At 50.3% G+C, this 27,677-nt stretch overlaps 1 protein-coding gene across 2 annotated transcripts; it reads left to right on the plus strand.

Annotated features, from left to right (window-relative positions):
- Positions 1 to 4,063: 4,063 nt before the first annotated feature.
- Positions 4,064 to 27,677, plus strand: Ssuh2 (ssu-2 homolog). 2 transcript variants are annotated; one of them, XM_047534590.1, is made up of 12 exons: positions 4,064 to 4,105; positions 12,178 to 12,276; positions 12,614 to 12,695; positions 14,090 to 14,222; positions 15,369 to 15,429; positions 16,546 to 16,670; positions 17,885 to 17,947; positions 19,514 to 19,599; positions 20,167 to 20,259; positions 20,823 to 20,928; positions 23,084 to 23,191; positions 27,314 to 27,677. In XM_047534590.1, exons 1-12 carry the CDS (start codon positions 4,078 to 4,080, stop codon positions 27,458 to 27,460), a joined length of 1,131 nt encoding a protein of 376 aa, XP_047390546.1. In that variant the 5' UTR covers positions 4,064 to 4,077; the 3' UTR covers positions 27,461 to 27,677. The 2 variants fall into 2 exon arrangements, with proteins under 2 accessions (XP_047390546.1, XP_047390547.1); XM_047534591.1 differs by having other exon boundaries at positions 14,093 to 14,222.

Consider the following 27,677-nt stretch of genomic DNA (forward strand, 5'->3'; position numbering starts at 1 on the left):
TTCATGCTGTTGAAATTATTACTACTGCGAATGACATAGTTGTCACCTGTTGTTTGCTTTAGTCCCATATCTAAATTATGGTCACGGATTGTTATTACTGTTGGCAATTGCTGAGCCCACCATTTCTGTTTTTTGTGGAAGATGTCATTGTGGGAACCAGGTATTTAGTTTAATGCTATATGTTGTTTGCACTGGTTGTTACTATTGTTCATTTCCTCTTATTCTGTGAGATGCCGGGAACCAACAGAAATGCTACAGGTTCACAGGGTGGAGACTCTAAACTCAACCAAAAGATAGTGCTTTGTTCCCAACACAAATTAATGAAACCCAATCTTTAGCTATATTTTAATACAAAGAATAGAAGAGACAGAAAACTGAACCACTCAAGTAGGAGCACCTAGAGGGGGGACACCTGATCCCACCTATGGATGTTCACAACTATAGCAAAAAACAGAGAGAATTAACACGAAATCTGTAACTACCACACCTACAAGGAGGTCTCAATCTGGATCTCTTTAGGACCCTTTGGCAAGCAAAGACTGTGCCCTAAAAAGGCCAACACATGAGTGGAAGAGAAATCCTTCCCAACAGTTGCATACAAACCAACATAGAAATATAAGAAATATGAAAAAACACACATCCTAAAGTTCATAATTCATCAGCACCTGACTCCAAAGATATTGAAGTGGATGGAATATCAGATAAATCATTCAAAAGAATCATCAACAAAATAATCAATGAATTCCCAAAGAGCACTAAAAAACAGCTGAATGAATTAAAGAAGTCAGTACACTCTATGAATCAGAAATTCAATAAGGAGATAGAGATGGAAAAAGAACCAAAGAGAAATCTTGGAAATGAAAGACACAATAAATTAAACAAAATGTTCAGTTGAAAGTTTAATAGAGTAAACCATGCTGAAGGCGTAATCTCAGAGCTGGAAGGCAAAGTGGCCAGCCTTGAATAGTCAAACAGCATTAAAGAAGAGAAAATAAGTAGCCACGATCAGAATATACAATAATTTTGGGACAACATTAAGAGACCAAATTTAAGAATCATTATAATTGTAAGATGCAAGCTAATGGAATGGATAAACTTTTCAGGGATAATAATAGAAAAATTCCAAACTTTCAGAATGAGGTGGCTATCCAGATATAGGATGCATTCAAGAATCCAAAATAGATAAGATCAAAAAAGATCCTATTCGTGACACATTAAAAATATGTTCCTAACATAGAGAACAAGGATAGAATTTTAAAAGCTTCAAGAGAAAATGTCAGGTCACATTTAGAAGCAAACCAATCAGAATCACTTCTGATTTCTTAGTATAAACTCCAAAAACCAGGGGGTCTTGGAATGATGTGTTCAAAGTCCTGAAAGAAAATGATCGCCAACCAAGATTGCCATATCCAGCAAAACTATCCTTCAAAATCAAAGAGAAAATAAAAACCTGAGATAAGCAGAAACTAAAAGAATTCATTACTACTACATTGGCATTACAGAACTTACTTAAATGCTCCACAGAGTAAAAAGAAAAATCAGACCCCAGAGCTCACAAATGAACAAATCTCTTGGAAGAGTAATTAAGCAGATGAGAAACAGGACCAAATGATACATAATAAATAAATCAAAAAGGCAGGAATTAATACCCATCTCTGTATAATAATGTTGGATGTAAAGGGTCTCAACTCTTCAATTAAAAGACTGGCAGAGTGGATTAAAAAATAAGACCAAACTAAATGTTGTTTGTAAGACATGCACATTATAGGCAAAGATAGTCATAGGCTGAAAGTGAAAGGATAGAAATTGATACCCTATGTGAATGGAGACCCCAAACTACTGGAAGTAGCTACTCTCATATCTGACAAAGCAGACTTCAAACAAAAATTATCCAAAGAGACAAAGTCGCTTCGTACTAGTAAAGGGAACAATCCAACAAGAAGATATGACACTTGTAAATGGTTATGCCCCAAAGGTGGGTGCGACTAACTACACAAAAGTGACCCCACTTATATTGAAGCATCAGTTAGACCCCAGTACATGATACTGGGTGATTTCAACACACCTTTCTCACCATAAAATAGGTCATCCAGACATAAACTTGGTAAAGGCTGTTCAAACCTGAAAAATACTATAAATCGAATGAACCTAACAGACATGTATGGAATATTTCATCCAACAACAGCTGAATACACTTTCTTCTCAGCAACTCATAGAACCTTCTCCAAAATAGATCGTATTTTAGGCCACAAAGCAACTCTTAGCAAAAACAGAAAAAATTTTGATGTAATTCCTTGCATCTTATTAGATCATAATGAATGAAATTAGGAATCACCACAAAAAACCCTGTAGAAACTTTATAAGCACATGGAGATTGAACAATACACTTTAGAATGGTCAGTGGGTGATAGAAGAAATCAAGGGAGAAATTTAAAAATTCTTAAATAAGAATAATAATACAACATATCAGAACCTCTGAGGCACTATAAAGGCAGTTCTAAGAGTTTATAGCTATGAGAACGTACATAATAAAATCAGAAAGATCCCCAAATAAACAACCCAATGATGCATTTCAAGACCTTCAAAAAAGAACAAACCAATTCTAAAATCAGTAGAAGGAAGAAAATAATGAAGCTCAGAGCTGAACTTAATGAAATTGAGAATAAAAGCAAAGGATCAATGAAACAATGAGTTGGATCTTTGCAAACATAAACAAAGCCCTTAGTCAAACTAGCCAAAAGAAAAAGAGAGAAAGCCCAAATTAATAAAATTAGAGTTTAAAAAGGAAGAAATCACCACAGACATCACAGAAATCGAGCACATCTTTATGGATCATGTTGAAAACTTATAAACCAATACATTGGAAAACCTAGAAGAAATGAATACATTTTTAGACTGATACAAACTGCCAAAATTTAATCAAGTAGAAATGGAAAACATGAAGAGGCCAATAACTCGTAGTGAGATAGAAGCAGTAATAAAAAGTCTTCCCTGGGTGAATGCCACCCTAGTCTTTGCTAGGGAGCACCTTGGCACATCCCCAATAGCACTTCTGGGCTGGACAAGTCAAGGCAGGAAAAGAGGATCTGCTTTCCCTGTGTGGCACCGCTGCCCCAGGCCCACTGCAGAGGAGTCATTGCCAAGATGCAGTGTCATGTGTGCGTGGGTTGCGGGGGGGTGGGTAGGACCACTAGATCTGCAGGGACCAGCTCACAAACTCTCTGCTTGCAACACTAGGTGAACCCAGCTCTGGGTGTCTATTGTTTAGACTCATCTGGAGGAGAGTGATTATCCTCCAAGGGTTAGAGTTGAAGGAGTTTCTCCCATAATGCAAAAGGCTTAGGAAAAGACTTTAATTTTTTTTTTTTTTATATATGGAGCTTGGGGCTGCACGTAGCTCAGTGTCTCTTAGCATGTATGATGCATGAGGTCTTGGATTCAACTCCTGGCCACCCTACCCCTCCACAACCCACTGATGTTTCAAAGGGGACAGTGGTAATCCATGGGGGCAGTAGTGGTTTGTGCATCCTTGGTTGACAGCTAGCTCTGGCCATGATGTGCTGTGTGGCTTTGGAGCCTCACCTCATAACTCCAACCTCTGAGGAGAAAAGAGCTTGGTGCCCAAGACCTCGATCTGTGTACCCATAGGTTCTCACCCACTTGGGAAGATGATCTGCCTGTGCTGTTTAAATTGTTCTATGTGCCCCTGCCCATACTTCTCAACCTGCCTCCCACAGATGTGCAGTGTGTAGGATGGTCAAGGCTTTGAATCCCAACTCAGAGAAATGGGCAGAATCTGAGTGTCCCTCACACAGAGCTGCAGTGAAGACCCAGGTAACTCTAGAAGCATCCAGAAGCTGGTGGGAAGCCAGAACCTCTTGTGGAAAAGAACCCCAAGCACCCGGGGACTGGGTGCAGGCCAGCCTCTCTGATGGAGGCTGGGTGACTTTGCCTCTGTTGTATGCAAATCAGGTAACAAAGGGCCTGCCGTTCTGGGAGGGGCCTGAGGGTGGCCCCACAGAGTCCTGCAGCCAGCCCTCAGGAACACAGACACTGCCTTGGCTGGAGGTCCGGACCATGGACAGGGACCTGAGTGAAGAGGACAGTAAGTAGAGGCTCAGGGATGGTGTGGGTGCCTGTCCTTTGTGACCAACAACCAGCAAGATCCTGCATCAGCCCTGAAGCTGTCTTGGGTCTGCACTGGCATTGCTAATAACACCCCTTCTTTTCCTCCTTCCTGTGTCAAGGACTTTTAACAAGGACTTTTCTCCCTCCCTAGTATGATGACATGCAGCCTCTACTCTTTTCTCCTTCCTTTCTCTGGCTCTCACCCCCGAGCCAAAGGTGAGCACGAATGTCAGGTTCTTATTTCCATTGCATTCTCAGATGAGGTTCGTTGCATAGAAAAGTTGTAGTGAAAGTCTAATAAAAAAGTCTTTACGCAGGACCTTCCTTTAGCAAAAGCCGGCTCGTTCATTAGTGCTGGCAAAACACAGCCTGGGTGACCCCTTTCTACCCTTAGGACAGAAATACAGTGGAATCTAAAGACTACTTAAAACATAAGGAAGGAAATGGTATTTTAGGAAGAAATGTGCTATGTTTAAAACAGGAAAATTTTCATCCCGACTTTGGAATGGGTGAAGTGGTGGAGCGGAAAGGGCGTACGCTGGGGGAGTAGGAGGCCAGGGTTCAAGTCCTGGTTCTGATTCCAATTGGTTCTGTGCTCTTGGGAAAGTCGCTTCACTTATCAGAGCCTCAGTTTCCCCACCTACAAAGAGGATCAGGAGTCCTTAATTTGAGGACCCCAAGGGTGGGGGTAGGATGTCATGTGAATGTGCTTTTCACAGAGTGTTGAGGGGCCTGTGTCTTTCATCTGAATCCTACAGGGGCCTGTGACACTAATACATTGTCATTGTCCCTGAACCTGATGACCTTGAAGGTCCTCTGCAGGTCTGACACTCCATTATCTTTAAGGTTGGCATTTTAAAATTTTATGTTTTAGGCCTGAAGTAGAATAGAAAGTTAAGCTACGCTAATCTTGGAGAGAACTCAGTCTAAATTTTGTTGGATTCCTTTCTCATATTGAATTAGGAGACAGCATGGAGGTATTTTACCAAGTAGTTGAGGAGGACCTAATGCAATCTCTGATCTAAAGGAAACTGTGTGACCATGGTCTTACTTTGATAAGTTTGTAAATGTTTGTTTTACAAACATTCTAATGCAATCTTTCCTCTTCAAGCCATTTTTCTTTAGCAGATTTTTCCCATGCATTATTGGAGTTTCATTTGGTGGCCATGAACGACATCAGATGTGAATTCCAATTCAAGTTCTTCCTCCCTAATTGCTGGGTAACGTGGATCAAGTCACTTAACCTCTCTGACCTTTATTTGCCTTCAAAACAAAAAACGAAAAACAGATATGGTGTCATTCTGCAGAGCTGGTCGAGGATTCATTGGTTATAAAGTACGTGATACATCACCTGGGTCAGAGTAGGCATAGGGTAAACACCAACTCTCAGAAGTGACCAGGTGATGTCCTCAGAGTTTCAAAAATTAAACTGCTGTTAACAGCCATTATTATCACCTGGGAGGTTTCTGTCTGGGCCTCACACTTTTGGTAGGCACAGTGAGAACCAAGTGAAGGCTTTAGTTTCCTCACAGTCCTACAAGCCCTGGCTCTGTCTCGGGGTCGCCCGTGTGTTGGCTTCAAACTCCATGGCGCTAAAGGTCAGGGGTTGGGGTATCGAGGTTCACTAGGAAAAGATTTTAGAAATAAGCAGATGAAATCTGAAACTAGGCACTCTTTTCTGCAGGTGTCAGGACTTGCGTCATTTAAACGTGACTTTCAAGTGAGCACAGTGCCTTCCATTTCATCTGAGGGCTTTCCCTTCTTGTCACTCAGTATTGTCCCCTCAGTGTTTGGGTCTCTACTACAGGTGACCTCAGGAGAGAGAGGAAAGCTGGCTTCCTCCAAGGTAATATGGATGGGGACGTCCTTGGCTGTGGCCTCCAGGCAGGGAGTGCCTCCAGGCCTTTCAGCTTCCCTCGGGTGCTGGGACACCTCTGCAGCCTGACCAGGGCAGGCGGCTTCCTCCGGGGCTGGGCTTGTCCCCCACTTGTGTCTGAGACTGTTTCTTTCTTAAGTTGGAGTGACATCTCTCTCCATGGAACTTCTACTCTTGGTCTTGATTTTAGGTCTCCAGGGTGCTCAGAACATGGGTGTTCCTTGTTTAAAACAAGGTCTTTTCTCTGGCTTCACCAGCTCCTGCTTCTTCAGCAGTCCCAGATAGGGAGTGGTTTCAATCTCTTAGGGCGCCATGCTGTGTAGCATGGAGGAGAGAAGGAAAAACCCCTCCCTTACTCTCTGCACTGTAGGTTTTATAATATAACTACCTTTATTGCAGACTGAACACCCCTCCCAGAAATGGTGAACAAGAGCTTCTTTAAGTAAGAGAGATTTTCATTGGAGCCCCTGGCAATTTTAGGAGAGGGCTTCTCTGGCCTAGGTATGAGATCTAGGTTGCACTTCCTTACCTCTGGGAATTGGTCCCTTGGAGGAGGCGCAAGGTTGAAGTCACAAGTGAGAATCCTAACCTGAGATCACACCACCATCACCCTCTATGACCCAGTGCCCAATCGATGGGATCTTCTCTTGGATCACAGGCCAGCTCTGTTCCCAAAAGGGTTACTCAATAAAGTGCCCCACCTCTATCACCCCAAAGTTCTGAGCTGAAGATCTGAGACTGGATTTGAGGTTGTCATGGTGGGAAAGGATGCTGGACTTCCCAGTAGAGGCCCAGAGGCTAGGATCTCCAATGACTGACCTGGAGGCTCAGGGTTTTGCACACATCCTAGTGATGGAGCCTACAGCCACCAGGGATCCGGGCCTTATCTGCTGGGTCAGTCATGTTCTCTTGGGGCCTGACCTGTGTTTCCTGCAGGCTGCCACATTGCTGGAGGGGATGGTGGGTCCAGGAGCTTCCTAATAGCAGAGTACCCCATCTAACCTGGGGAGTGTGTAAGCAGCTTGAGTGAAGTCAGATAGAGCTTAGAATCACAGGGCAGTCTGGGTCTGCTTCTGGAGCCTTCTCTAATCCTTTATTCCCTCTGTTCCTGCCAGTGGCTGTACCCCCTAAGACTTATTTTTAGGAAAAGAAAAGTACAGGCCTAAAGTTAAATGACTTAAACCCCGGCCTAGCAGGCCAGGTATTTTGTGCGAAACTCAGGACTGCAGAGTGAGAATAAATCAAACACTCTCCTACCTCAGGGTGCTCAGAGTCTGGAGGGACCCCAAGTGGACATTTTATAAAGAATGTCTTGGAAAAAAAATTACGTGCATACACAAACTACTGTACGTAAATTATAATGCACCGATAAAATCATTTTAAAAAAAGCATTCTTAAAAGTCATCTAGCAAAAGCAACAACAGGAAGAGGGACAGAGTACTGAAGAGGCACTGGGGATGCCGAGGGCAGGAACAGCCAGAGCGAGGCTGGGAGGAGCGGTCTGTGTGCCAGTGAGGGCAAATGCAAATGCCAGCCTCACAAAGTCACAAGTCACTCCTGGAAGAGCAAGGACAGAGCTTAGAAAGCCCAGCCACCCCTCCCCTGGCCCTGTCTTGGCAAAATGGAGCTCTTCCCAGTGCCTGGCTGGCTCATCCCCGATAGCTGTAAAACAGCGGCAGGTCATAATCCCTGATAATTAAAAAAACAATTGTGAGTCGCAAGCCTTCATAATTAAAACCAAACTGTAATAGTCGCCTTGTTCTCTCTTGGCATGGCAGAGACCTACACAGCGCAAAGTAGGACCCCCGCCAGGTCTTAGGCCCCCAATTCTCTCCATTTTGGTCTTGGCATTTTGGTCTTTGCCATATGGTGGGCATTTGCCCCTCCGAATGGTTTTTCAGTGGCTCCCACCCCAAAGCGCCCACACCTCTCTCTCCAGCCTCGAGCAGGCTGACCTCTCTCTCTCCTTCCCTCTTTCTGACTTACCTTTATCGCTGTCTTCTCGCCACCCACTGTCAGCCAGCTTCCCTTTTCTCTTCCTGGTCTGGACCACATAGGAAGACTTTTCCCGGCCATGTGGACAGATGAGAATCCTCATTTTTTTTGGCCCTAGGTAGGGGCCAGTTGGTCCTTAATGCCAAGCTTAGGGGCTCAGATTCAGCCAGGGGTAGTCATGAGCCTTTGCAGGGTTCGAAGAAGGAGCGGGTGCCGTGGTTGGGTTTCCTAGCCTTACCAGGAAGCCCTTTAAATAGTGTGGCCAATCATTTATTTACCCATTTGTTCTTCTTGGCAAAATAGATCTCCTTTCTTTTTTTTTTAATCTTAGAATCATTGGAATCTCTGTCTTTTTAAAGTTATTTTTATTTATGGTAAAATAGATGTAACATAACTTTTGCCATCTTAGCCATGTTTTTGGAGGGGGGAGGGTTGTACTGAGGATTGAACCCAGGGGCTCTTGACCACTGAGCCACATCCCCAGCCCTTTTTATTTTTGATTTTGAGACAGAGTTTCACTAAGTTGCTGAGGCTGGCCTTGAACTTGCAATCCTCCTCCTGCCTTAGGGTCCCGAGTTGCCGGGATGACAGGCCTGGGCCACCACGCCTGGCTCCTAGCCAGCTTTAAAGGTACAATGTAGCACATTCATGGGGTTGTGTGGCCGACACTCTGTCCACTTCCAGGACTCTTTTCATCTTGCAAAACAAAACCTCTGTACCCATTAAACAAAAATTCCCCATTCCTTCCCCTTACCCCAGGCCCTCGGCGACCACTGTTTTATATTCTCTCTCTGTGAATCGGTTTATTTTGTTTGTTTCTTTGCCTTTGTTTTGGTACTGGGGATTGAACCCAGGGATGCTTAACCACTGAGCCACCTCCCCAGCCCTTTTTTATATTTTATTTAGCATGGGGCCACTGGAGCCTGATGTCAGTGTTTTTAAGATGATTAGTCTGGAATCAAGGGCAAAGGGCATGGATTCCCTTTTCCATCTGAAGTAAAGACAGTGACATTTTAAAAAATGAAAAGGTTAAAGGAGTTATCCATTAATTATGTCTTTCTCCTCAAGGGAAAAAAAAATCCTTTTACAAAAAAGAAAAATGACTGGCAACTGGGGAGCAGAAATATTCCCTTTCTGACTGTCCTTGCAAAGTTTTCTCAACAGCCACTTGCTGCCATTGCCATGGAGACCATGAGACACACTGAGTGGAGTTAAACAGCAAAGTTTTGGGGCTCGGAGTCAGGATCTGAGCTCTCGCCTCTACGGCTGTCTCTGCTGTGAACATGCTGGCTCGTTCAGCGGAATCACCTCTCTGAGCCTCCTTTTGTTCTTCTCTGAAATGGGGAACTCTGGTGACCATGAAGCGCAGAAGAGGTCACATCTCTAGCCTTCCTTTGTGAGCCACGGGTTGCAACATCTATTTCAGGGTTGGGTGGCCCCAGCTGGACAACTGCCCAACACGATGGGGACAGTGACGCGGCGGGAAGCCCCCGTCCAAGTGCCCCACGCTAGGAGTTGCACAATGCCCAGTGACGTCCACGGGCCTGTTGTGCCTGTTGGTTTCTGCACGGGAAATGACGCATCTCTCTGTGGGTCAGCCTGGAGTCCTTTATTTTTGCACATAGCATAATGGTGAGATTAATTTGGCTCTGATGAATTGCAACTGCCCCAGAGGTCAGGGCGGCTCCTGGTTGATGGATGGAGCTATGGATTTCCCACCCCTCATTCTTCCCCTCTTCCTGCTTCTTTTGTTTGGTTCCCAGCCATGTGTCAAGGAGAGCATTAATGCCCCAGTAGACCCACGGCTGCTCTGCGGGCAGGAGCCATCCCAGGGGATGTGGTGGTCTTTCTTCCTACTCTTGACATTTTCTTTGTTTTCCTCTGATTTAAAGGAACACAAAGAAAGAGGAAGACCCACCCTCATCAAGTCTAAGGCATTGACTGAGCATTTCTTATATGTCAGGCACGGGACTAGAGACTCAACAGACATTGTCTCATTACACGGCACAAATACAGTTTGCTCTATCGAGAGGCCCAAAGTCTGAAATATTTCCTGCCTGGCTCTTTAGAGCGAATGGTTGCCAATGCCAGGGTCCCCAGTAGCTGCATTTCAGCTTCGAATGCTAATGAGATCACATACAGCAAAACAGTATTGAAGACCAAGGTTTTAATAAGAATTCCAGAAGGACGGTCATGTTGGGGACATCTGTGCACATTGTCTCCTAGAAAAACACTCTCTTCATCTGCAAAAGTGCTTCTCACTTTCATTGATAGGTGTCCTGCAAGAGAAAACTACCTTAGAGATACAGAGATTATTCTCCATGTCAGAAGACCAGGGCATTCCTAACTTTGAGGGGGTGGCAGAGGGACCGCGTTCATTTGTCTTAATGACACCCCCCTCTTCCTCCTGCCCTTCCCCACCACATGCTTTAGGATCTCGGCCTTCCTGGCTCCTTGCCTTTCAGATAAACCTGGGTAGCTCTCATTTGGAACAAGACCTGCTTATTAGTCTGAACTTCAGTTTTATTCAACTTGAAAGCATGGGACATGTCACTTTTATTTTTGTGGAGGTAAAGATATGGAGGTTTTAAAGAAGTGGATCAGCTGGGAAGTGAGTCATCTGGGAAGTGGGTCAACTGGGGAAGTGGGTCAGCTGGCGAAGCCGGTCAGCTAGGGAAGTCTGACCGGAGTAAGGTAAACTGAGGCAGAAGGAATCACCTCCTAGTGACCATTTGTAGTGAATTTCCTGTGACAGACTTTCCTTCTAGGAAGACAGAGCCAAGGGATCCTAGCCCTCCAGTATGAGGGATAGTGGGAACATCTTTGAGAGGCAGGGCAGGGGGGCTAGAATTGCACCGAGCTCCCCTCTAACCCTCAGCTGTGTGATCCAGGAGCTGTGGAGAGGCCTCACTGTCAGGTGGAATTAGAAGCCCCTGCCTTCCATTCCTCCAACGAGGCAAAGGTGTAGGGAGGTGCTTCGGGGGTCCTTCATTGCTTCTCGTGGCTTACATTACACTTGCCTCCGTGGACTCTCAGGGCCATCTGGATCCATGTCACACCTGGCAGGTCAGGATGGGGTTCTGAAAGCAGATTTAGGTGCAATGGTTTCTTAATAGGGTCTTGCCTTATGAGAAGCACTCAGGAGGAGCTGGAGTTTTTGAATCAGTACTGCTCGCCACCCTCTGGCTATATGATCTTGGGCAAGTCGCAGCTTTCTGTGCCTCAGTTTCCTCCTTGGAAAAATGGGGGGGCAGGTAGTGCTAGTGTGCCAGTCTGGGTCACCCAAGGAGGAGACGCAAAGGTGGCATGAGACATGCAAGCAACTCCTGGAATACACTTGCGAGAGGAAAAGCGGAGGTGGGGGGTCTTTGGACTTCAGCACAGATCAAATACCGGGGAAGGGACAGAGGGATGGAAGGACACCGAGCAGAGACCTCACACTGTGGTGTGGCTCCAGGGCAGACTTGGCCAGGTCTGTGGGGAGTCCCAAAGCAAGGAATGACCCCTGGAAGGAGCTCACGGTAAGCCATCACACATCTGAGCCTTAAGATTTTGTGGGTCAGGAATTTGGGCAGGACTCTGCTGGGAGATTCTTATGCTCCATGGAGTGTTGAGTAGGCTCACTCAGTGGTACTCACAGGCAGCTGGTCTGACCTGGAGGGGCCCAAGATGGCTTTACTCACACGCACGGTGACTTGGCAGCGTTGGTTGGAAGGCTGGACTCCCCACGTGGTCTCAGGGCCTCTCCTCATGGCTCTTCAGCAGGACAACCCGCCTTCTCCACCAGGCAAGAGGCAACAATGCAGGCTCTTCATTGCTTCATGGGGACTGTGTTTTCTCGGTTGAAGCAGTCATGCCTGTTTCGGTTCAAGGGGAAGGGAGCACTGAAGAGTGGGCCGCCACCTGTACTTCCCCAAGGCCTCTCTCCATGAGTCTGGCACTCAACAATGCTCACAAAGCACCTGTCACGTGACGCAGAGCAAACAGGAGCCACCGCTCTTCATGTTCCCACCACCCCAGCATGTGTGCACCACATCCCGAGGACGCCAGGGAGAGGCCGGCTCATTAAACCGACTGCCATGCTTTTAGGAATGCGCCCACCCTCACTTTTCAGTGTCCTTGAAGTTGCCACCCACTCCTGGCCTCCTCCAAGGCTCAGGACGGCCATGTTCCCGCAGGTGTGGAGAGCCTGAGTTTCGAGGCCGAGAGTCCTCTGGCGCCCCCTACTGAACTCCTGGAGAGGCTGCCCAGCTATGACTGGCTTCTTCATGGAGGCGGTAAGTGCAGGGGGTCATGCTGGTTGGTGAGGACAACTGTGGAGCAGGTTGGTGGGTCTAAGCTACTCTTTCCCTGGCAGGGCTGGGAAGCCCCACATCATGGGTGGGTGGAATGGGGCGGGGCAGAGCCCTGTGCTTATGGTCTTTCCAGACTTCAGCCCAGCTTCAGACCTGAATGCAACTGGTCTTGGTCTCCCACTTGTTTGCATCAGATCCCTGATCGCACTGTTCTTTCCCCTCCTGTGTTCTTGCTCACGCACAGCCAGGCTCTCCTTCTTTTCCCCACAAACATCTGTTCCTTTGAGCTGTACTGAATCATTTCCTCCCTTTCTTCCAGGGCAGCAAATATTCTTTCCACCTTCAGAGGCCCTAGTGAGACCCCCAGAACCAACATCCTGGTCCTCGTTCCTGGAACACAGGTGACTTTTGGGTTCTGTCTGCACCTGTCACTGTTGATTCATGAGAACCCTGTGGGCGGGGGGTGGTTGTCTTAACCCAAGAGTGCATTAGGACCCCTTGGGTGGACCCTCTTCATCCTGGACCCACTGAACCAGATGCTCCAGGGATTGCCTTGCAGTCTGCATTTTACCAAGTTCTTTAGGTCACTTGCCTATAAAGCCAGGGTTGAAAATCATAATACCAGGAGTTCACAAACTCCAACCTGTGGGTCAAATCCAGTCCCCCCATGTATTTATGTAAGTCAAGCGTTACTGGAATCCAGTCACACTCATTTGTCCGGGCATGGTCTGCGGCCACTTTTACACCATGACCGCAAGTGTGGTGGTTGAGGCGCAGACTGTGTGGTCCATGAAAACTAAAGTACTTGCTACCTGGCCCTTGGCTGCAGGAGTTTGCAAGCCCTGGGTCTGGACCACATGAGCTCTGCCTGTGTTTGTTTTGAGAGGACTTGGGGAAGAGCTCTCGGTTTCCAGCCAGTTTTGTGCAGAGAGAAGGTGGAACCCCAGGGACCCCCTGCCCCTCTCTGAGTCTAGCCTGTTAGCTGGCCAGCTATTGTCTGCCGAAGAGGCGTCTCTGGGTGTCCCTGGTCCTCCTGTAGCCAGAAACACCTCAATTTCCCCTCTTGGCTGCCCAGCCTCTGTGCCCAGGGCAAGCCTTTCTTCCTCCACGGAGCTGTCTCTGGCCTCTGCTGCCCAGGGCCCCTCTTACTCTGCCATTCACAGATCTGAAGGCACATGCTGGGCCTGGTGGGTTCTGGAGACACCAGGGTGTCCATGTCGGGATCAAATGGCCCCAGGGTTGCCGTGGAGATCTAGCAGGTGTGAAGATGTGAGGGCAGAGGAAGGAGAGGGCTCCTTCTCACTAGAGGGGGTGGAGCAGGAAGAGCTTAGCCAAGGAGGTGGCCTGGCCTCAGGAGGAGGGGAAGCTTTCCAGAGGGAGGGCAGAGGAAGGGCTCCACCCACATCTGCCTCCCCGGCCTATTGACCCGTTCTCGGGGTCTCCAGTGCAAGTTGCTGCAGCTCCTCAGGTGAAGGTCAAGGTCAAGTTCTCTGAGGGCAGAAACTTCATCTTTCTGTGTGTGTGGATGTTCTGAGATTCTCTGAGCCACACGCTTGCACTAACATGCCTTTGCCATCCTTTAGAAAGACCAATCACTTCGTCACCCTGGATTCATGCTCTTCCTTTTGCTGGGGACACTGTCCCCAGTTGGACTCCTTGGGACTTCACTACTGCTGTGGCCCTCAGGACTCTTCCCCTCTCTCTGGGCCTCAGCACCCAGTTGCACACTGAGGGAGTTGGCCTGAATGAGCCCGTGGGCCCTTCCCAGAGCCCTGCTTCTCTGCTTGGCCCCCAGCAGAGTCCCTGTGGTGACAGAGGAGGTGGCCCGTGAGGCCCTTCTCAGCTTCGTGAACTCTAAATGTTGCTATGGCAGCGCAGCCGCTGATGACCTCATCATCCGGGAGCTGAGGCGCCAGACCCTCTGCAGGGTAAGGGGGCTGGGCCTAGTGGGGGCCCTGGCCAAGGGGCTGGGGCTGGGGACCTTGGGACAGAGGAGATATTTATGGGAGGCAAGGAGTCCTGGGGGTGGTGTGAATAGTAGCAAATCCCTTCTGCACCGTCTCTGCTCTGCACCTGGGAGCAATCATGAAGAGAGTGAGCCCTGTCAATCATCACTTCAAATGCACCGGGCCTCCTGGAAACGTGTGGCATCCGCGTGTTGCCCAACACTCTTGGCCACCCTGCATTCGAGACCTATCGTCCTGTTTGGAGAGGAGGGTGGGAGGCCAGGAAAAGCAAAGTGACTTACACAGAATGCGCAGGGAGACGTGAGGGAGCCCCGACCCATACCCAGGTTGCTGGCCCCAGGGTCGGCGCCTCACTGCACCCTTCCACCAGGGACGGGCTGAGAAAGGCCCTCTGCTCTTCCCACCCCTGCTCCCTCTGCTTCTCCCAAATCATGTCTGCACTGAAGAATCATTCAGTCATCACTCCAGGGAGACCCTACCTCTGGCACCCACTTCCGTCTCCTTCTGCATTGTTGGGGCAGAGGGACAGCTTTTCCATCCACATTTTTGAGTGTCATGGACACAGCTGTCCTCTGAAGAGAATGCACTCATGCAGAAACAGGGAGTGGCTAGATCCAGGATCTGGAGGAAGAGGCCACTTTGGAGTTGTGTGATCTTAGGCAAATCAACTGACCTCTCTGGGCCTGTTCTTTTACATGTAAAAGGAGGAGCCAAATTCTGAGATTCTGTGGATGAGGATCCAGAAGAATTTGACATCCATCACACAAATTCCTCAAATAGGGACCCTCAGAGCAGTGGACTCCAGTGGTCTGCATCTATCAAAGGGCAACTGATGCCTCCAAGTGTGCCTCCTAGAACATTTCTGTGTAGAGATTCATGGGGAACCGAAAGGGTTCTGGTTGGGGGCCAGTCAGAGGGCTTCCCAGGGCTGCCTGAGCTCTCTGCAGATGTCTCAGGGCATCTGTAATAAAAATCGCAGTTGCCAACCTATTCTAAGCAATTAAAGGGCCCCATGCTTGGGAGCCTTGGGTGTCCCCAGCCAACCCTGGCAGGTGGGCCCCCTTCACAGGAGCAGGAAAGTGAATATGCTGGGTTTTTCCTCTGTAGTATCGACTGGAGACCTTCAGTGAATCCAGGATAAGCGAGTGGACATTTCAACCTTTTACTAGTAAGTGAATTGAAAGCCGTTTGATGGGTAGCAAACAAGGCAGGAGGTTGGTGAAAAATCTCAGGACTTGGCTCGGCCACAAACCTGGAATAAGATGCTCGTCTGCTGGGAGCCTCGGTTTCCCCACTCTCCGTGGAATGAGGGGGTGGACGTTTATCTCGGAGACTCCCCAGTGTTGATCCCAGTTTATGCTTCCTGCCTCCTGGAGGTGGTGTGCAAGTGGCCTGAGGAAGTCCAGGCTTGCCTTTGGCTGCAGGCTGGTGCTGGCACACAGGTCCCCGCCTCCCGTGCCACCCCAGCACCTCTAAGTCTTCAGACTCTTGAGCCCCCACATAGCGGTGCCCTCCCGCCTTCCGCTGAAACCCACGAGAGGATTATGCTTGTCTCTCTGGGAAGCCTCTGTCCCGCCTGTGTCCTCTGCTGGGCCATTCTGGTTCCTTCCTCAAGACTTAGCTCAGGTCCCCTCGTCTGTGACACCTGTTAGGATTTCTCATTTGCTGTCCCCTGCCCTGCAGGATGGATCAGCCTTCTGCACTCCTACAGCTAGCTGTTCATGCGGCACCTACCCAGAGAACTTTACGTAGCTCATGACATAAAAGTGAGATCGTATGCTGTGACTCCTGGGAACAGAGAGGAGGAGGAAGGTGAGGGGATGGTGGGGATAAGGATCACAGCTGGTATTTATTCATTCCTCAGCGTATGGGAGCCCTGTGCTCAGCATTTTATATATTCTTTTTTTTTTTAAAATTTTTTAATTTTTTAATTTTATTTTTTTAGATACTCTTATAAGAGAAAAATACGAGCGTAGAGGAGGTACCAACATTGGCCCCATTTTAGCAAAGAGGCAACTGAAGCTCAGAGAGATTAAATAACTTGCCTGGAGTCACACAGCTAGGAAGCAGTGGAGCCAGGAATTAAAGCCGGACCTGTCCAACTCTACAGATCGAGTTCTTAATCATGGTCTCCAAAGGGGGCTCTTTTATACCTAGTTCTATAACCCCAGAATCTAACCTAAGGCCTGGGCATGAATGGATGGCTTAGTGCGGTTTGTTGAATAAGTGAAAGTTAATTCCTTCCGTCCTTAGCTGCTCTGACGATGGCTTCTTTTTGTGTCAGATCACTCAGTAGATGGGCCACAAAGAGGCACCTCTCCCAGGCTTTGGGATATCAAGGTCCAGGTCCCTCCAATGTTTCGGGAGGACACCAAGAAGTTCCAAGTCCCTCATTCTTCACTAGTCAAGGTAATGTGCTCATTGGAATATTTGCCCTTCTCTCTGAGCTCATTTTTCAGGTGTGACAAGTTTCTTCCAACTTTATCCCTTTTGAAAAGAAACCCCCAATCCAGCCTGGTGGCTCATTCCTGGGTATAAATAAGCCTCAGTCGAGAACATCCAGGACATGGAATGTAGTCTCATACAAAATTCCACACAAATTGGGGAGTGAGTCCTCACATAGCAATTTCAGAATTGTCCCCAGGTTTAAATAGTGAACAGTAACATTTCTAGACCATTTGAGTTTATTTTTATCTCTCTCTCTCTTTGACCTGCCAAAAATAACTGGAGAGGGTGAGTGAAACCAGCATGAAATAAAAAGTTTAAAACATTGGTATTTTCTTGGAAGTCAGTAGGCAAACAGAATTTCACTTCCACTCTATTTGATAGAAATATAATCATAGGTGGGTACAGTGGTGCATTTCTGTAATCCCAGTGACTCAGGAGGCTGAGGCAGGAGGATCACAAGTATGAGGCCAGCCTCAATAACTTAGTGAGACCCTTTAAATATTTTTTAAAAAGGACCAGGAGGGGTGAAGCTCAGTGATATAGCACCCCTGGGTTCAATCCCTAGAACCAAAACAAAAAGAAATATAATCATGGCATAGGGTGAGGGGGAACCGGGAACATTTTATATTCTGCTCTCATCTAATTCCTGCCTGTTTTCATCTTAGGACTTGACCGAGGATCTAATTTCATTCTCTTGAGTTTTTATAGAGTCTCAGAGAGGTTAAAAAAAAAAAGGACATTCTTTTTCAAGGGTGGAAAAGCTATTTTCACTCAGTGATGAAATTCCAGTAGCTCCCTTGTGGCCTTTCATAAAAACGGTGTCCATTCCGTGTGACTGCTCTTCCTGAAGACCACTTTTAGCCTCGATGGGCAAATGCCATCAGACGTGGCATTTCAGCCTGGTAGGAAATCGAGGGGCATGAGTTAGTACCAAGTGAACCCCAAGAGTCCCCTTCTTAGCCCGCAGGACGGAGGGGCTGGGCTTGCAGACAGTGCTGGGGACCCTGGTAGTGTCCTTGACTGTGCCTTCCAAGCCTTTGGGGATCCTGCTCCTTCCTCCTCCTGCCTTCCTCTCCTGGCTCTCAACGGGCACCTCTGTTCAAGATGGTGACCTCCTGGGGACGGGAGGGGTGGCGCTCAGGAAACTGGGTCTAAGGAGAGCATCTCGCCTTTAGGAATGCCACAGATGTCACGGGCGTGGGCGGTACAAGTGCAGCGGCTGCCATGGGTCTGGCATGGTGAGTCACGTGTGGGTCGTGGGTGGGTGATAACCAGCACATGGGAGGGCTGGGCTGGGCTGGGGGGCTCCCTGAACTAATAGCATCAGTATCGCCTTCCCTTTCTGGGCCTCCACTTTTCCATCTGTCCAATGGGAGACCTAGATCGGGTGGTCTCTTGTGACCTTTGCAGTTGGACATTCTGACTCCGAGTGTTCTGTCCTTTTCTCGTTCATCTCCCAGTATTCACTGAGCACCTGCTTAGCGCTTGGCCCTGTAAGAGGACTGAGACCAGGGACTCCCTCTGTCAGGGAGAGTGACAAGCCACCAGCATTTGTGGTCCGGGGTGATGAGGGCTTTGACAGACAAGGTAGACAGGTGCCTTCTACTGGTTTCCCAGGGTTGCTCTAATGATTTTAGCACGTCTGGTGGCTTAAAACAACAGAGGTCTGTTAGGCCATGGTTCTGGCAGCCAGAATTGCACAATCGAGGCGTGGGCAGGTGAGTTCTGGAAGGCTCTGAAGGAGAGGCCATCTCTGCCTCTCCCACAGTCCCTGGTGTCCCATCTGGTGGCTGCAGCACTGTGGTCTCTGCCTCTCTTGCCCCCTGGCCTCCTTCTGGATGTGACTTTTTGCCTTCATCTGGTCTTCTAAGGACACCAGGCACTGGCGTGGGGGCCCAGGCTAGTCTGGATGAGACTGTTGTGCCTCTTCTTACCCAAAGACATCTCCAAATAAGGTCATGAGCTGCAGCTCCCAGGCACTTGAGTGGGGCTGAGTTTGAATCCAACACAGGCCTGGAGCAGGTGGCCAGACTGTGGGTCCACCAGACCTTCAGAGCCACGTCTGGGAGCAAAACCAGGCTCCTCTGTGTTCTCAGCTCTGCCAGTTTGAGTCTGATATTTGGACACCTACTGACGGCCGCCATTCTAAAAGGTGTCCAGCTCCATCCTCCCCTCTGCCAGTCAGCCCTCTGCCCTTTCCATGTCCCATCCCCTACCCCGGCTGGGTGCTGGCCTCCCGCCTGCTCACACACTGTCTGTGGGTTCCAGCAGTGGCCTGTGCCTGGCTTCTCTCTGTCCCCTCCTGTGTCCTCATCCCTGTGACCTGCCTCCTTGGCTGTCCCAGGACACCCTCCCCTAGAGTTTTTCTGTTCCTTCTTCCACCTCTGCTCCTTTCCTCCTCCTCTCTGGGCAGTGCCTGGGCCCCTTCTGGGGCCATTGTTGGAAGGGATCTCTCCCATTCCCTGTCTCCTGTCCCCAGTTCCAACACCAGATCCCCATCTGGCCAACCTGCTCCCAGCTCCCTCTCCGCACTTGTTTGGGGAAGGTCTCCAGGGTCCTGGGAGTCAGGGGGAAAGCAGGGGGCGCCATTGGCTCAGAAGAAACAGCCGCCTTAAGATGCGGAGTTTTTGAAAACTGTAACTGGAAGAGTTCAAAGCCACCCCTCCAACCCTCCCATGTTTGAGGAGGGGACTGTGGCCCAGGAGGCAGGGAGTGACGTGTGTGCCAAGGTCACCAGGCTGGGATCTGAGCCTGGTCTTGGGATGGCGAGGAGCCATGGGGCTGAAGCCATGGTGTGTCTGCAGGTGAGGTGCTTGACCTGCAGCGGAGCCAAGCGCAAAGCCATGCAGCCCCGGAGGTGTCCGATGTGCTCGGGCTCTGGCAGGCGCAGGTAAGAGCCCGTGGGTGTCCCTGGCATGCAAGCCCAGGGTCTCGTGTACTGGCTTTCTTGCTTTGTACCCTCTGCTCATCTGGAAGGGGAGCAGGCACCCTGTCTCATTACTGCTAGGTCCCCAGGGGTATTTTTCTGGGATGGCTTCAGGTCGAGCTGAATCCAGGGGCTTCAACAATGTCCCCAGGCTGGAGTGGTGGAGGTAGCCCCAGGCTTAGTAACCCCAGGAGACAAGGATGCTCTTCCTGATTGTCCCAACAGGTGCCATCGGGTGGTTCTCACTGCATTCACCTGGACCCCAGGTTCCCCTTGGTATCAGTTATCATTGCCAGAGAGATGGAACGATTGTCCAGGCAGAGGTCCCAGGCTGGTCACAGAGGGTGGGAGGACAAAGGCCCAAGGACCAAGTAGACTGGGTTGGGTGGTCCCCAAAGACACCCTGCCACCAGGGTGAGGCGGGGAGAGGTGGTGGGCACACAATGCAGACCCCTCCTAGTCTTCCTCTCTGAGGAAGGATTTGGGGAGGGGCCCCTCGGAAGTCACAGAACCCCGTGACACTGATGGCAGGTGCAGCACGTGCTCGGGGAGAGGGAGCAAGACGTGTGCCACCTGCAAGGGGCAGAGGAGGCTGGTGCACTTCCTCCAGCTGGTCGTCACGTGGTAGGTGGCCGAGCTCAGTGTGGGGGCCCAAGGAGGTGGCTGGGGGTCACGTCCCGGACTGGCCTCCGCAGAGCAAGTCCACTGGGCAGGGAGCTGCCAGAGCTTAGAAGCGGGAAGAATTCCCTGGGAGAGGTGGCGTGGGGCGGTGGATCCCAACGGGCTTCAGGACAGGCAGATCCGAGTTCAAATTCTGATGGAACCGCTCTGAGGTGCAGCAGTCACTCAGCAACCCGAGTCCTGGCGCCAGGGAACGGAGTCCCAGTGCCCTGAAGGCTGCAGTCCAAAGTCGGTCAGTGTTCCCAGGCACTGAGGGTCTCTCCTGGGCCGGCACCTTGCTAAGTGCTGCACAGGCAAAGATGAAGTAAGAACTCTCAGAACTGAGCGGTCAGTCTGCCCTGCAGGCTTCCAGCTGCTGCTCCCAGGAGCGGCCCAGGCCGGGAGGGGCCAGGAACTCCCCCAGATCCCACCAATCAGTGCGGGCCCCTCCTGCCCAGGTGCGCCTGATGGCAAAGCTCGTGGTGTTCACGCATGCGCGCTTCCCTACCCCTCCCCTGTGCTTCCAGGAGAAACAGCCTGTTTGAGTTCGTGTCCGACCACCAGCTCCACTGTCCCCCGGAGCTGCTGGGGAAAGCCAAGGGAGAAAACCTCTTTAGGGATGAAAACTCCGCGGTAAGAAGGACTTTGTGGGCAGGGGACCAAGGACGCAGGGTTCCTTGTCCCTCCTTCTGTGGGAAGATGGGCTGGGTGGGGGCAGGAAAGGGAAGAGGCTGCTGGGACCCCAGGGGGCTGCTGGTTCTCTGCTCAATTTCAGTCCTGGACCCTTTGTCCCTGTTTCTGTCCCTCTCCACCTTCTTCCTCCCTCTTTTCCTCTCTCCCTGACTCCTCTTTCTCTTCCACGAGGTGTGAGAGCTTCCAGTGCATAAACAAAGCGCTGGCCTGGGTGCTGGGGTTTCATGGCAAAGAAAGCAAACTTCTGTCCTCATGGCTCTTACAGTCTGGAGCGGGGAATAATGGCCACTGCCAGATGGTGGCAGATCAGGTCACTGAGGAACACTCAGGAAGGGTGAGGGACCAGGCAGGGCCGGAAAGTTGCCTTAGCTAGGGTCAGGGAAGGCCAAGCTGTGGAAGTGACCTTGGGTAAAAACCTACACACCTGGCGCAGTGGGGGAGTGGACTGAGTGACCATGGGAGCCAGGGGACAGCTGGGCACGGCAGAGGACAATGAGCAGGGCTGAGTGAGGAGCCGAGGTCTGGCAAGTGCCTGACAGCAGCCAGATCATGGAGGTCTGCAGACCTGGCCTACTGCCCGCTGTTATAAATAAAGGTGTATTTTTTTTTTTAAAACCAGGGATTGAACCCAGGGGTGCTTAACCTCTGAGCCACTTCTGCCCTTTTCTGTATTTTATTTAGCGACAGGGTCTTGTTGAGTTGCCTAGGACCTCACTAAGTTGCTGAGGCTGGCTTTGAACTCTTGATCCTCCTGCTTCAGCCTCCCAAGCTGCTTGGATTACAGGTGTGCACCACCATGCCTGGCTATAAATAAAGTTTCACTGGAACACAGCCCTCCATTTGTTTATATATTATCTTTGGCTGTGTTCCTGCTACTAGAGCAGAGTTGACTTAAAACAGACTATGTAGGCTACAAAGCCTTCCTGTCTGGGCCTCTGCACAAAATGTTTGCTGAGGGCTGGGGTTGTAGCTCAGTGGCAGAGCGCTTGCCTGGCACCTGTGAGGCCCTGGGTTCGATCCTCAGCACCACATAAAAATAAATAAAGGTAAAAAATAAAAAAAGAACACAATTATCATAGAAGAAATGTCTTCTGCCTCTGCTGCTGTCCTTGGCAGATAGATGGGCTTCCGTGGGACTTCCGGGCAGGGTCCTTGTGCTGTTTCTTCTTAGAGAGCCTTGCAAGCCCTAAGCTCTGTCTTTGCTGTAGTAATTCTGTCTTTCTAAAGCTTGAAGCTTAGGCAGCATTCCACAAGAAGTGGGAGCCCTGAACCCTGCCCTCTGTCCCTCAGCTCACCCCAGCCCAAGGCTCAGCGACAGAATGTCACTGCAGAGAGGGCTCTGTGTGCAGAGCCTGCCGGGTGGTGCACTCTGGGAGGCAGGGCCGTGTGGCGGTCACCTCCCCGCCCTCAGCTTCCATGGCAGCACCAGGCTCAGGTGGACAGGAAGGAGTTATGGTGGGGGTGGGTGGAAGGAAAGGCCTGTGGCTGAGCAGTTCTGAGCAGAGCGAGGAGACCCAGGGGGTGGCAGCACCTGCCCTGAATGTGTGCCAGGGTGTCGAGGGTGGCAGGCAGGGACTCGGAGGCCCAAGGGTAGATGCCCTCACGCGTGGACTTGGTCAGCTGACCGAAAGCAACTTGGGTTGACTTTGGGTCATCGTATAGGCTCGCAGACAGGGCCTGGCACTCAGTAGGCAGTTCCGGTATCGAGTGAGAAATCATCTGAGTTCCTCTCCACTGCACATGTCTGTGACCAAGGCAAGTGTGGTCCCTGCTGCGTCCCAGCCCTTAGCACGATGCCTGGCACCCAGTAGGTACTCAGAGAGGGTTTTCTGGGGGAAGGTAGGCTTCAGGTGAAGGGGTGCTCTTCCTGGTTACAGCTCTCGTCCTCTCTGCATTGGCATTCCTGGGCCTCTAAGGTCTGTAATCAGGGTCCCCAGAGGTGGGAAACGGGCTTGCTGCGTGGCCCTGGGCTCCCTCTGCTACCTCTCTGGGCCTCCTCCTCTGTCTGGCTCGATTCAGTTCCAGCGTCTTCCAAGGCTCCAAGTTCCAATGCTCTGAGTCTGAGAAAGTGAAATGGTCCACATCTCTGTCCCAGGTGTACCCCATTGTCGACTTCCCCCTGAGGGAGATCTCTCTGGCCTCCCAGAGGGGCATCGCAGAGCACAGCGCCTCCCTGGCCTCCCGCGCCCGCATCCTGCAGCAGGTGAGCTGGACAGGAACCTGGAGGGGCTGCCTGGCCCTGACCTCTCTTCTTGGGGCCGGTGACCTTTTCGGGATTGGGCCTGGGGCTGTTGAAGGGGAGGCTCCCGGACCAGGCTTGGGCACTTCCTCAGCTCAGCACAAAGGGGAACCTGAGCCACCTTCTCTGTCTGGAGGCTTTCCTGAGAATGTCAGAGTGGACACAACCAGGAGGGCAGACGGGAGGAGTCTCAGGTGAGGAACACCTGGATGCCAGCCTGAGCCAGTGTGGCTGTAGGGCATACGCAATGGGCAGGACCTTAGGCTACCAGGAGAGGGTTGGGGTTTTATTCTGAAAGACTGGAAGCTGTTTGCAGGGTTTCAAGCACGAATGAGGCCTGGTGTGCTTTAGATTCGGACTGCCCAGAATTCAGATAAAGGAACAGGAGGTTGGCAAATCAGCACAGGCTGCTGGTGGCCACTAGGTGGCGCTGGTGTCTGCCGCTTCTCTGGGTCCAACTCAGCTTGGATTACGGGATCTGGCTCTGGAGCTCCTGTGAGGGAGGACCTGGTAGCCATGGCCTGAGGCTTGCAGACAGGGCATCTTGATGTGGTCCTGGGCCAGCGACATCATCCTCCTTTGAGTCTTGATTTTCATTGTTACACCATACTAGAGGCTAGGGGTTGGTTTGCAGAGAGAAAATACTTTGCTTAAAGTGATTGGCAACTGGTGCTTGAAATGTCCTTTTTCTTCTCAGCCTTTGCAATGAACATTTCCCCTCCTTTTCTCTTGCATGTGTGCATGCATATTCTCCCTCTCTCTCCCCCTCTCCTCTCTCCCTCCCTTCCTCCCCACCCCCCATCGGTTTGCATGATAGAAAAGGACACATTTAGTAAAAATTAACAAGGGCCATTGGGGACCTGGAAGGGAACTTAGAAATCATGCAGTTCAGACACTGTAAACACAAATGCCCACTAGGGTCAGCTGGTGACGTGGATGGGAGAGCCCCTCATCCAAAGGGGCCAGCCACCCCTCAGCTTTGTTGGCACAATGCCCAGAGTGTCTAAACCTTCCAACATCCAGATTCTTACATGAAACCTTCCAGTTTTTCAGTATTCACAGAATTCCACCAAAGATGTGAGCATTGCCTGGGCTGCTGGGGTTGCTTGGGACTTCTGATTCAAATGCATGACTTTTCTGAGAGGAGCCCCAGAGGAGAAGGGCTTTGCCAGAGTCACACAGCCGCTTAGGAGCATCTCAGAGAGCTGATGCAGACAGGCGTGTGCATCACCCGCTAGCGGGATGTGGGATTTAGACCCCTTTTCATTGGACCAGATGCTGCAGGGACAATCCACTCATCACTTAGCGCCCACCCCATTCCCAGCTGTCACTCACTCCCAGCTGTCACTCACTCCTGATTTTGACCCCCCTTTTCCCCTTTCTTGGGCCTCACTGTCCTCGCTTGTAAAAGGCAGGGCATTGGCGCTTGTCTTGGGCTCTGCAGATGCAGCTCCTGAGATGAGGACTTGCATGCCCATCATTTTGGGGGGAAACTGGGAAGGAGTGGGGGGTGAGGAAAAGGAAGAAGCCAATAATAAAGGCCCCAGTTCAGGTGGCAGCCCAGCCTCTCTCTGTCCCCACTCTGAGCTTAAATCACCACCCCTACCAGCAACTGTTCACCTGCAGGCAAGGGAGTGGACTGTGTTCTTGGAAATGTGCAGTCACCAGGTGCATCCTCTGGGACACTCTCTGGTGTCACTGGCTCTTTGCGGTGCCAAATCCACGGGTATTTGTCACTGCCTGCAGCAACAATTTGCACGGGTCTTTATGGGTGGTGGACTGGAAACTGAGCTACTTTTATTTCTGAGCTACTTCCTTCCTTGCTTGCTTGTATATAGAGGATAGAGGAAATGAGGTTTACTTGCTTTGAGAGGAGAGAGAGAGAGACTACACTTTCAGAGATCCATGTCTTCTTAGTTTTGCTGCTTCTGCTTACAGGTGCGTCCTGCATCCTGTGAACTAAGGGTGCCTCTATCTGAGGTGCTTTAGTGATGTGTCCCGCGAACTGCCATCTGTGATCTGCAACCTAAAGATGTGTTCTCAGTTCTCTGCTCTGTGACCTGCCTTCTGCCGCTGCTTCTCTCTGCGAGCCGCTTCTATCTGCTTGCTGCATTTTCTTCTTCCTTTCTGCTAGTGGCTTCTCTTCGCTTCTTGCTGCTAGCTGCTGCTCTGCTTACTGCTGCTCCTTACTTACTCCTTACTGTCCCGCCCCAGCCCACCGCCCACTTATATTCCCTCCAGGAGGCGGAGGGCAGGGCCTCGCCAGTTGCCCTATCACGGCAAGGGTCAAAACGAGCAGGCCCGAGCAGGCGCACCTGTCCACACGTTGTGTGGGTGGACTTAACTGAATATGGCCAGTGATAAATCACCTGAGTGTGCTTATGCTAATTAACCTCCTCACTGCCTTGTGATCAGGCACCGTTCTGGCTGGCACAGCCCCCAACACTCTGGCCCGTGCAGAGGAGGCAAAGGGCCATACCTCCAGGTCGCGACTCAGGAGGGCGGAGCTGTGAGCAGCTGGGCACCCGAGAAAGGGCTGGTGAGCAGACTGGAGGAAGCCTGGGTGACTGGCACGGGGACCACCCACTGAACAGTCTCCGAGGGGGTTGGCTCTTACCGTACTGGCGTGCTGTGACTTCGGTTACAATTAAGAGCCCCAAATATTGAGGCCTCTGCGAATGGGCAGAGGGTATGCAGACTCTGAGGAGGTGAGGAAATGATGCTCGCAGCTGGCAGATACTTGGTGTTAACCAGCGACTTCTGCAGTCGAGAGGTGGACAATCTGAGTCCTCTTTGGACCCTGAATTTGGCAGGTGGGGAAACTGAGGCACAAGGAAGGGAAGCCAGTCACCTGCTGCCTAAGGTCACACTGTATGAGAGGGGCAAGACCAGGACTAGAACAGGGGTCTCCTGAGTTGTTCCTTGCCTCCTTAATGTCCCCCAGGCAGTATGAGCCATCTGTGGACAAATTCTAAAGCCGGAAAGGGTAAACCAGGCAGCATGCACGTTTTCTTTAAAATGGAGCATAAGAGCCTAAGAGGTCAGTTCCGTGAAACATTTTTCTAAATCGGCCTTGGTCTGGAGCTGAAGATAAAGATTCACACTGACACTTTACTGAAGATGCAGAAGGTGGCAAATGGGATCCAATCACGTGGAGAGATCTGCCATTGCTCAGGGCCAGGTCGGTTACTTAGAAACGTGGAGTCTGTTTCCCACAGGGGCGTGGCTAAGCCTTCAGGGACAAGATGACCACTTAATGGCCACGGAGCTCTTGAGCAATTTGTGGTCTCAAACTCGGACACCTCTCAACCCTCTAGCAGATGGAGGCTGGTGGAAGCGGGGATGGTGTTGCCGTATCCTCTCTTTGATCTTAGTAGAGAATTCTGGAAGCCATAGTGGTCCTGACCCCATAGTCCAGGCCTTCTGAGCAGCGATGTGAATTCTCATTTCCTTATGCCCCTTAGTTGGGACCATTCACAGTGGAATTTCAAGAGGACTCTTCTGCCTTTTGTTTCCAGAATTATCATTTGGATACATACCAGCTCCTGGCATGTGAAGAAAAAAACTGAGTCCTCAGATTTCCATTGGTTGTGTCAATGGTGCTGTGAAGTAGTTTTCATTCCCTTTTCACAGATGAGGAAACTGAGACCCAGAGAAACGGGGTGCAGGATCACAAAGAGAGCTTAACAGGCACTACCCTCCCTGACCCTGATTCCCCACTTCTTTTCCCAGTGTCCTGCTGCCCGACTCCTCTTCCAGTTAGAGTTGAGCGCCTGCTTCTTGAGTCCCCCTGCCTGCCCTGTTCTCTAGGGAAGGTTTTCTGCTGTGCAGAGAAGTTACGCAGCTGCATGGCCTGAGCCTGATCTCCCTTCCAGCCCCTTCCCCCCGGGGGCCTCTGATCCTGTCAGCTACCACAGGAGTGCTCTGGGCTCATTTCCCAACTGGAAGTAATTCCTGCAAGTGCATGCCAATTCCAGAGAATGAACTTTATTCCATAGGAAGTAGGGAGCCACTGAAGATTCTTGAGCAGGTGAGTGATATGAACAAAACACTGAAGTTTTTGTTTTTGGCCATTTGTTTCCTCAGCGCCAGACCATCGAGCTCATCCCCCTTACAGAAGTTCACTACTGGTACCAAGGGAAGACTTATGTCTACTACATCTATGGCACCGACCACCAGGTGTATGTGGTGGACTACCCTGAGCGATACTGCTGTGGCTGTACAATTCTCTGACACAGTGGCATGGCTCTTCCCAGAGCCCACCACTCATATTTGCCCAGGAGGATACCGAGGTCTCTGAGTTTTCTCCTCATTGGCTAAATTGGACAATTACACACACACCCTGACTGTCCTTCTAGAAAACTCAATCATGTATCAAGCAATAACTGTTCTCTGATAGAATCCATATTTAACCTACAAGAATACAACTGCACACAGTTCTTTAGAACAA

Source organism: Sciurus carolinensis, chromosome 19, assembly GCF_902686445.1.
Source record: "Sciurus carolinensis chromosome 19, mSciCar1.2, whole genome shotgun sequence".
In the NCBI taxonomy this organism is placed as follows: Eukaryota; Metazoa; Chordata; class Mammalia; order Rodentia; family Sciuridae; genus Sciurus; species Sciurus carolinensis.

Bases quoted from the DNA above. Each gene is read 5' to 3' on its own strand.
- Ssuh2 (XM_047534590.1), top strand. From the start codon at position 4,078: ATGGACAGGGACCTGAGTGAAGAGGACA. The intron at 4,106-12,177 runs GTAAGTAGAGGC...ATGTTCCCGCAG, and splicing joins GGACCTGAGTGAAGAGGACA to GTGTGGAGAGCCTGAGTTTC. The intron at 17,948-19,513 runs GTGAGTCACGTG...GTGTGTCTGCAG, and splicing joins GCTGCCATGGGTCTGGCATG to GTGAGGTGCTTGACCTGCAG.